Source organism: Harpia harpyja, chromosome W (assembly GCF_026419915.1).
Source record: "Harpia harpyja isolate bHarHar1 chromosome W, bHarHar1 primary haplotype, whole genome shotgun sequence".
NCBI lineage: Eukaryota > Metazoa > Chordata > Aves > Accipitriformes > Accipitridae > Harpia > Harpia harpyja.
In genome coordinates, this window is record NC_068968.1 from 22861993 (window position 1) to 22872485 (window position 10493).

The following is a 10493-nucleotide window of genomic DNA, read 5'->3' on the forward strand; positions in this document are numbered from 1 at the left end:
TGATAATGATAACACTAATAAAATGACAACAGCAATAATGAAAGGATTGGAATGTACAAATGATACGCAGTGCAATTGCTCACCACCCGCCGACCGACACCCAGCCAGTCCCCCGAGCGGCGAATCCCTGCCCCCCACTTCCCCGTTTCTGTACTGGATGGGACGTCACATGGTATGGAATACACCGTTGGCCAGTTTGGGTCAGGTGCCCTGGCTGTGTCCTGTGCCAACTTCTTGTGCCCCTCCAGCTTTCTCACTGGCTGGGCATGAGAAGCTGAAAAATCCTTGACATTAGTCTAAACACTACTGAGCAACAACTGAAAACATCAGTGTTATCAACATTCTTCGCTCTGAACTCAAAACATAGCACTGTACCAGCTACTAGGAAGACAGTTAACTCTATCCCAGCTGAAACCAGGACACTCGAATAATTAGTGGGTTTTCAGTCCGTTTTACACGGAGCCAAGGTGTTCTCAAAAACCCTCGGGGAGGCGAAGCTCCCTCGAATATACTGATCTGAGGTGCAAGGTACCCCTGAACACAGTGTCCCTTCCAGTTCTGGGGTAAACTCTTTCTGGCCCTGCCATCCCCACAGAGCCACCAGTATCCAGGCCCTGTGTTGCATCTTGGACCGAGATGTGTCTCCCTTCTGTCTTGTTCTCGCCCCTTCTTTTCTGGCCCCCTCTTTGGTTTCCGGTTATAATAGAAACTGATAGTTAAGTTCAGTCCAAGACGTTCTAATTTTCCTTTATCAAAAGTTCCCAGATTTTCCGCAAGGCTACAATTATCCATGTCTCCCCAAATATTATCAGTAATATTTAAGCGACGGCCAGTAATTAAGACCTCTTTAGGATCAGGTACCTCCAGATCAAAGCTGGGTCCCCGCTGGGTATTTCCCTTTCCATAAAGGCATGATCCATTCCTGTCTGGCCCGTCTTTAATAAGAGATGTCCAATTTGTGGTCGGGACTCCTAAAAAGGGGAGTTCCATGTTCCCCCGAGGAAGGGGATTACATACCCAACAATCTGATAAATTTAGTACTTTCGAGATACTCTCTGTCATATTTAAATAAGTATTTCGATCCCAAGCCTGCCCCTTAGGCAAGGTCCAACTCAGGAGCATGACAATCAATGTCTCACAAATTTGAGCTTCAAAGGTCCCTTTTCTTGTGAAGTCCATTGTCCTTTGGGTGCCTTCTTCACCCTAGTGTGATGGATCCAAGCGTTCTGTTCCTTGATCCTAATTGCGGTGAAGGAGGTAAGTAATACTTGAAATGGTCCTTCCCACTGCGGCTCCAGAGTTTTTTCTGTAAGAGACTTTATATACACATAATCTCCTGGTTGTATATTATGTACAGGCCCATCCAAACCTCTCCCTCGAGTCCCTACCACATGCTTCCTGATTTTATTAAGTTGCTTACCTAATGCTACCATGTAAGAAGTCATAATTTCATCCCCCGCTTGTACAGACACCCCTCTCTGTATCCCATAGGGTTGTCCATACAGGATTTCAAAGGGGCTCAGTCCTTCTTTCGCCCTTGGTCTTGTTCGTATACGCAGAAGGGCTAAAGGGAGAGACTGAGGCCATGTCAAATTTGCTTCTTGTCCTAATTTCACAATTTGCTGTTTGATTAAGTGGTTCATTTTTTCCACTTGACCACTCGACTGGGGGTGATATGGAGTATGAAGCTGCCAATCTATACCCAAATAGCGGCTAATTTGTTGTACTATTTTTGAGACAAAATGTGGTCCTCTGTCAGAGGACATGGTTGCTGGAACTCCAAAACATGGTATTATCTCTTGCACCAGTATTTTAGTTACCTCCCAAGCTTTAGCCGTTCTTGTTGGGAATGCTTCTGGCCAACCTGAGAAGGTATCAGTTAATACCAATAAATATCGATACCCCCCTTTTCTTGGAAGTTCTGTAAAATCAATTTGCCATTGTTGTCCAGGCTTATTGCCTTTTCCAATCTGGCCCATTTCCGCCTTGGGGGTATTCTTAGGATTAGTCTGGAGGCAAAGATCACACTGTTGAGTCACCTGTCTCACCATGGTGTATAAATTTCTAGCCACAATTTCTCTTATCAAATGTTTATACAGAGCCTCTGTTCCCCAATGTCTTTTCCTATGTTCCTCCCATATCAAATGCCATAATAAGCAAGAGGGAACGATTAGCTTTCCTTGTGGCATATGAGCCCACCCTTCTTCATTATATGACCCTTCTAAATCTGTAATGAGCTTCTGATCTTCCTTGGTGTATTCTGGCTTACCTTCTAGGGAAATCTGCCTATCAGGAATTAAGGCCCCTTCTGTTTTTACCTTTGTTTTGGCCACTTGTTTTGCCTCTCTGTCCGCCAGCTCATTCCCTTTCTCCAAATCAGAGCTCACTTTCTGGTGTGCCTTAATATGCATAATTGCTACTTTCTTAGGGAGCTGGACAGCTTCCAGTAACTTCAGAATTTCTTCTGCGTGTTTGATATTTTTCCCTTGAGAACTCAATAGTCCTCTCTCCTTCCAAATTGCTCCACGTGCATGTACAACTCCAAAGGCATATTTTGAGTCTGTATAAATGTTCACAACTTTGCCCTGGGCCAATTCCAGGGCGCGGGTTAGAGCAATTATTTCTGCCTTCTGTGCGGAGGTGTTCATGGGCAAAGCCCCTGATTCTATTACCTCTTGGCTGGTGGTGACGGCGTATCCCGCATGTCGATTACCATTTAGGACATAACTGCTTCCGTCTGTGAACCAAGTTTCCCCGTTTTCCATGGGGCTGTCTTTCAGGTCCGGGCGACTGGCGTATGTTGCTTCGATGGTTTCCAAACAGTCATGATGTACCGGTTCTCCTGTGTTCCCGCTGAGAAAAGAAGCTGGGTTGACAATGTTAGTGACTACAATCTCCACATCATCCTGCTCTACCAATATAGCTTGATATCTCAGGAATCTTTGTGGAGAGAGCCAATGTCCACCCTTTGCTTCCAGTACTGCTGATACCGTGTGAGACACCAAAACAGTCATTTTCTGGCCCAGAGTAAACTTTCGTGCTTCCTGTATGTTCAGTATCACAGCTGCAACCGCCCGCAGGCATCCAGGCCAACCTTCTGCAGTCGTGTCTAACTGCTTAGAGAGGTAGGCAACTGCCCGTCGATACGGACCCAGGTTTTGTGCTAATATTCCCAGGGCAATGCCCTGCTTCTCGTGGGAGTAAAGAAGAAACGGCTTACTCGCATCTGGGAGTCCTAAGGCCGGGGCCGACATCAAAGCCTTTTTCAGTAGCTCAAAGGCTCGTTCGGTCTCCTTGTTCCACTCAAGTTGTTTCTGCTCAGTGGCTGTCAGCGCATACAGTGGTTTAACAAGCAATCCATAATTATAGATCCACAATCGGCACCACCCCGTCATTCCCAGAAAAGTCCGCAACTCTTTTACTGTCTGAGGTCTCCGAGTTTGGCATATTGCCTCTTTATGGGCCTGTCCCAAAGTTCTTTGTCCCGCACTAATTTCACAGCCCAAATAATTCACTTTGCGTTGCATTACCTGTGCCTTTTTCTTGGATACCCGGTACCCCTGGAGTCCCAGGAAATTCAACAGACTCACTGTCCATGTCATACAATCTTTCTCTGTTTTGGTGGCGATCAGGATATCATCCACATACTGCAACAGCTTCCCCTCCTCAGACGGGGCTTCCCAGGATTCTAAGTCTTTCGCAAGCTGATTGCCGAAAATGGTGGGACTATTCTTAAATCCTTGTGGCAACACCGTCCAAGTGAGCTGGGTCTTTCGACCACTCTTGGGGTTTTCCCATTCAAATGCAAATAATTTTTGGCTGGTCTCATGGAGAGGGAGGCAAAAGAAAGCATCCTTCAAATCTAAAACAGTAAACCATGTCAATTCAGGTGTTAATACGGTCAACAGGGTATATGGGTTCGCCACTACCGGGTAAAGATCTTCAGTTATCTTATTCACCGCCCGTAAGTCTTGGACCACCCGATATGACCCATCGGGCTTCTGAACAGGTAATATAGGGGTATTGAATTCAGACTCACACTCTTTTAATAATCCCAACTGCAAAAATTTTTCTATCACCGGCCGGATTCCTTCTCTGTCTTCCTTCTTTAGGGGATATTGTTTAATTCTTACTGGCTTTCAGCCTTCCTTGATCCTAACTTCAACAGGTGGAGCACTTTTCGCTCTTCCAGGTGCATCAGTAGCCCATACCCCTGGGTACACTTGGTTTAAGATGTCCTCGTTAATGCTTCCTTCTAGGGGGAGACTGGTTAAGGTTAGGCTCAAAATTTGAATATATTGCTGATCTTTTACCTCCAGAGTAATTTCTCCCTTTTCGAATACAATTTTTGCTCCCAATTGTTCCAACAAGTCCCTTCCCAAAAGTGCCTTTGGGGAGTTGGGCATATATAAAAATTTCTGAATGCCCCACTGTTTTCCTCATTTATATTCTAAAGGTTTACAAAAATATGCCTTTTCACTTTGGCCAGTCGCTCCTTTCACCATGACATAATCATCTCCCAGGGGCATCAAAGCTTGGTTCAGAACCGAGTATGTTGCCCCCGTATCTACCAAAAATTCTACCTCTTGTTGTGTTTTCCCTAGCTTAATTATAACCAGTGGATCCGCTAGGGTAGATTCCCCAGGTTCCCGTCAATCTCCCTTCACATGGGCTACCGTTCTTCCTGTTTGAGCCCTCTGATCCTCCTTGTTCCTTGGGCATTCGTTTTTCCAATGACCGAATTTCTTACACAAAGCGCATTGATCCTTGTCCAGTCGGGGTATATCTCGACTAGGCCCTCTTCCTCTTTCTTCCTGGATAACAGCCATTAATTTCCTTTGCCCCTGCCTATATCCTTCCTCTCTGTTACTAAATACTCTCCATGCTTCATCCAACAATATTTCTAAATTCCTACCCTCTGTAGGGCGTAATTTCTGAAGTTTGTGCCTTATATCCCTTGTAGATTGCCCCCAAAACAGGGAGACTAATTGTTGTATTCCTACCTCTGACCCAGGATCCAGTGGTGTGCTGCGGTGCATTACATCCCTCAATCGATCTGGGAATTCAGATGGAGACTCGGAAGGACTCTGTTTGACTGCATATAAAGCTGACCAATTTATAGTTTTGGGGATTGCTCTCTCCATTCCTTTTGTAATCCACTCCTGATACCCCTGCAATCTTTCCATATGTGCAGATCTATTAACATCCCACTTTGGGTCTTGGAGAGGGAAATATTCCTTAATGTCCCCTCCTGTAATCTTATAATGATCTTCAGCAAGGTTCCCTGCTGTTTTTAAAATCAGCTGTTTCTCTGTCTCAGTCATATATTCCAATAATAGCTGTATATCCTTCCAATCAGGGTTATGCTGTTTTACAATAAATTGGAAATGCTTAGTTACACTTATCGGATCTCTCCTATAATCTTTAGCAACCTTTTTCCATTCCCCTAGGTCAGCAGTAGAAAAGGGTACTTTGATTAACATCGTCCCACCATCCGGCCCCACCGCCTCTCGGAGAGGTGCTTGTAAAGCTGTTGAGGTAGTTTTCTTCCTAGTACGGGAAGATACAGGGCTGTCCGGAGGGGTTGGAGTTCTATCCGAGTCTGCATCCTGTTCCTGTGGTCGAGGGGGAGGCTTAAACAAATCAATTAGATCTTGTTCTGGTGCCTGATGGATTTTATTTGTCTTTGTACATCTTTGTCCAATACTACATGCCAAACAACACCGCCTCAGTTTACCTCTAAACTCCTTGTTGTTCTCTCGCTCAAGTGCAAGCACCATGGGGTCCTGTGGGGGTACCATTCCACAGTCCCTTTGCCACTCCGGATGATTTCGGAGGGTGAAAAACATGTCTGCATACGAAACCTCATCCCATTTTCCTTCTCTCCTTTAAAACAGCATTAGTTGTAATAAAGTATTATAATCTATTGACCCATTAAGTGGCCACTTAGCATCACCTTCTAACTTATACAACGGCCACCACTGATTGCAGTATTTAATAAGGTTCTTTTTATTTTCCGTACCTCTGGTCCCAACAATATCTTTCCAGTGAGCAATTACACAACCCAGAGGACTCTTCCTCAATACTCCTCCTTGATTGTTTCCCATTTTAATACTCCTAATGATTCTTAAGTTTGATTTTGGCTTCTCCTTTTAATAAGCTTCCGTGCAAATCGTTTCTTACACTTCTTTATAGTCTTGCCCCAGTTTTCTTCCCACACGTCCCAAATTTCTGGAATTAAATTTTCCTTTACACACCAATCTCACTATTTCGGATTCTTAGTGAACTCTTTCCCAATCATAAAAGTGTGGAATTTGGGGAAAACACTCAAGGCAGTCTGGTTTCCATCTGCTAGATGTACAGTACCACCTTCTCCCACAAGATTTACACTTCAACAAAATCCAAGCCAGATGCTATTTGCTAATTATTATATAGTCCAGTTGCAAGCCCACATACAAAGCAGGGAATCACCCCTATTAATATGTAAAGACATTCACACACCTATAAATTTCAACATATCATTTCCACACACCCACACAAAATCTTTAACATAAATTTCCAAACATTCACATCATACAATCATCGCTCCAGTTGACAACCTTTCAGCAGCTGCAAAAATAAACCAAGCACAATTGCGAGGGGGTCCACTTACCCCATAAACCAAGCGCAATTGCGAGGGGGTGTGCTTACCCTTCTCCTGCCTCTTATATACCAGTCATCGACAGGTCCATCCTGGCTCCCGATAATGGGATGCAGCAGTCACCCCGGATTTGCTCGATCTACCCCCAAGATCGCTGGCGGCCGCTCTATCGGTCAGCAAATCCCCCCTTGTTACCGTCCAGGGTACCCTCCTCCCACACGGGGACTACGCTGCATGCCAGACGTCTCTGCGCTATTTACCAGTTGCCCCAGCCCGTACTTTTACAGGCTCCCTTTGTAAAACATACCGTTTGGTCCGCGGCTTCAGGAGGTTGTCATCTGCTCCCGCGGTGAGCGGCTGGCAGCGGAGGCTCCTCCGAGGAAAGTGCTCGGGGCGCGCCGAGGGGCGTCCGCTCCGCAGCCGGTCCCGCAGCCGAGCAGAGAGTCTCCTGGCTGGCTCGCCAAACTGACGTGCGGAAAACAGACTCCACAATCGGTGAGATTGTAAAGTAGGTATGTTCATTCAGTGCTGGGCAGCACGGGGGGTAGTCCCCCCAAAGTCGTGTGCGCCCGACTCGGCAGTTCATCTCAAGTTTATACAGTCAAGTGTTACATATTCACAATATGCCTATATATATGCATGATCTATACCTGCTTCATATTAAAATTAGCTCCGAGAGGTCATTTCCATAGTCTCCTCTCAACTGCGCTTGCGCAGTGCCTCCTTATGGTGGTCGCAGAGATGAAGATACATTACTCCTCTTCGTCACCGCTAGTAACCTCTTTTCTTGTGCAGGCTCAGTGGTTTCTTGGTATTCACCCAAGCCGCAAGACCAGTCTTAGCTGGCTCTTGGGGCCAGCTCCTGCTTCTTATCAGGAACTGTCTCTGCCTCATTGGCTGGTCCTTGGGACCAGCTCTTCTTATCAAGGACTGTCTCTACCTCAGCTAATTTCAACAATGTAAGCCCTAAACATCATCTTTCATCCCCCTTTATTATGTCTACTGAGATTCTTTTGACTCCCCTTGTCTCACCTAGACCCTTCTCTGAGGAGAAGCCTGGAAAGCAAGGGGGTCTGCTCTGAACCTCGTGACTCAACGGGAGGGATCTCCTTATTCCCTGAATTGATGTATATGGTTACACAGTTTACAGAAGTAGTCTTATGCCAATTCCTGTTGTGAGAAACCCTGCCACCTACTACCACACCTCCCCAGTTCAGTTTGCTTTTGTCATGAATAAAATCTTTAACTGATTGTTTGGTGTCATTTCACCTTAATTTAGCCCAAGGGAATTTCAAATTAAATACGACTCCCTGGTCTGTCCAGTCTGGGTCATGACAGCAGGTGTGCAAGTGGAGCGCTGGGCGTCACTTTCCCTCTTAATGGCATGCTGCGCAGGCATCTCTTCATCAGGCTGCTGCAAAAGGACTTTGGCTTTTCTCTCTCTTGCAGCCTCAGCCCTCCGCATGCTACAGAAAGACCTTGGCTCCTGCAGTGCTGCCTCCTGGGGCTCTTCATGCTTCTCATCCTCCCTGCATTTAGCAACAAGAGGAGAGAGGCCAAATCCTGCCTCTTGTGCCCCATCGCTATTGCAAGGAGGAGATGCACCCCAGCACCCACGGTACTACACCAGAGCCAGGGGACATCCCTGAGGGATTGTGAGCCGATGCTGCAGGACCTTTCCCCCACTGGAACCTGTTTCCAGCAATGTGCTCGGTTTACCTGTTTGACTGAAACAGCTGTAAAACTGGACATATGAATCATGCTTGGAGAGTTTCCTGCCAGAGGAGTCAGAGCTTTACTGGAAAAGGTGAGGTTGACAGCACTGCTGAGGAAAGCTGGATCTGATATTGCTTTAATGAGCAATGGTGGTAGGGTCAGGCTGGGCTGCTCTCTTCCTCCCAAATCCCACACAACCGTCATAGCTCCAGTATTGCCTCTCTCCCATCAGCTGTCTCCCAGCACCTTGCAGAGGAGGGCAGCATCGTGACCCCCATGGGACCGTGGGGGGACGACTTAGACACTGAGGGGCAAAGAGACTTTCCAGGCTATGCAGCAGAAAGCAGGTCATTAATCTGGTGCTTTAGCCACTGCACTTTGCTGCTTTGTGTCAGAAATGCACATAGAGCTTCCAAGAGCCAAACAGGGGTCTTGGCTGTGGGCAACACTCAAGTTCATCCTGCAGCTGTTGTCCCAGAGAAGTTTGGCAGATGATGTAATGAGGGGTGATGGCTGCATGTTGCAGCTTGGCAGGCTCAGGGTGCCCAGCAGGAAGAATTTCTGCAAGGGAGATGCGCAGCCCCAGGCAGGTACCCAGAGGAGGGATCTCCAGCCTTGGGGGTTTGCAGTACAAAGCCAGAGCAGATCTGATGTCATGTTGGTTACATCCCGCTCTGAGCAGGAGGTCAGGCTGGGGATGTCCCTGCCAGCCGTGCTTGGGGGGTGCCCAGCTGCTACCCCATACCTAATGCTGGAACAACACCTGGGGACAGTATGTGCCAGCTCAGCACCAGGGAAATAATCCCTGCTTACCCCTTGCTGTTGGGGCACACAAACTCCCCACCTGCAGCCCCACAGACATCTTGTCCCTTCACACCAGGCCCCAAGTCTCCAAGCAGGCAGCAGCATGCACAGCCAAGAGCCTGGCCCCACACTTGCCCCTGGCCCCTGCCAGCCCCTTTCTGCCACCACTCACAAGTGCTTCCACCAGTGCTGTCCCAGTCTGCTGCTGCAACACAGTGAGGCAAAGTGATCTTTCTGCTGCACTTCACCCCTTGGGGTCACCCATCTTCCCGGGCAATTTGACTTCACTTAACAGCCCTCTGCCTGACCTGCAGCTGGGGAGTAGGGGGATGGGCTGTGGGTTTAGGATGGCACCAGGGATGGGCTCCAGAGAGGGTGCTGCTGGGTGGGCCCCAGGGAGTGATGTGCCCTGCCCCAGCGTTGGATGTGGGAACAGGTTGCTCCCTCATTCTTCCATGCCTGAGTTTCTCCTGCTGCCACTTCCCTGCAAAATTTTTTCCTTTCCTTTGTACCTGCCTTGAAAAAAAAAAAAAGAAAAAAGAAAAAGGGAGGAACTGATAAACTCTGTTTGCCAACCCAGATAGCATTGGTCCCAAGCAGCCAGCCGATGTGGGCTATGCCAGGGCTGCCTGAAGCCATGCAGTGATGACTCAGGCCCACTGCTGTCCGTGTGGCCGCACCAGCAGCCTCCATCAACACTAAGTGTGTGAGCAAACATCACCTTGACGGGGTGGCGGAGGCTGGGGCCACCCAGAAATGCCTCCTACCACTGCAGGCTGCCTGCTCACTCCCAGCATGGCTGTGGGTGCCTGCCTGCATTTTGGCATTTCTCCCTGGCCATGCTTGGTGTTTGGGGCTGAGCCCTTCCACTGAGCTTTGTGACTCAGAGCACTTGCAGGGATCCTGCACCCCACACAGCCCTGGCACCCTGGGGTGCTGCATCTGGCTGTACCCCCTCTTCCACCACCTGGGCATTTTCCAGAGGACATGGCTGCTGGATGGCAGGGCCAAGCTTTGCACGAATATGGGATTTTTGAACCCTGGGTTGTGGGTGAAGACAGCTCCACGGCTGTGCTGTGGGGCAGGACAGCAAAGCCCCTTCCCTGCTGCTGCAGAGGTGCTGAGCTCTGTGGGGTTCATCTGGAAACTGAGGCCCTGGGGTATATCCCCATTTCAGTCACTGAAAATTTGGGGTGATTGATAGAAAAATCCATTCCCATGCCTGCCTTGGTCAGTGGATGCTGCCTGTTGGCACAAGGTGGCAGCCCAGCCCAGCTTATTTTCAGCAGGGCCGTGTCGGCATCTTGGCGGGGGGAGGAGCTGGGCTCGGTCC

The 10493-nt window shown here is 48.2% G+C and overlaps 1 protein-coding gene across 1 annotated transcript; it reads right to left on the minus strand.

Moving 5' to 3' along the window:
• Positions 1-428: 428 nt before the first annotated feature.
• Positions 429-6731, minus strand: LOC128136155 (uncharacterized). The gene is made up of 3 exons (XM_052775328.1): positions 6713-6731; positions 2799-4138; positions 429-2126 (listed from the first exon to the last, which is right to left on the minus strand). The coding sequence occupies exons 1-3, from the start codon at positions 6729-6731 to the stop codon at positions 1128-1130; spliced, it is 2358 nt and encodes a 785-aa protein (XP_052631288.1). The 3' UTR covers positions 429-1127.
• Between the last annotated feature and the right edge of the window lie 3762 nt (positions 6732-10493).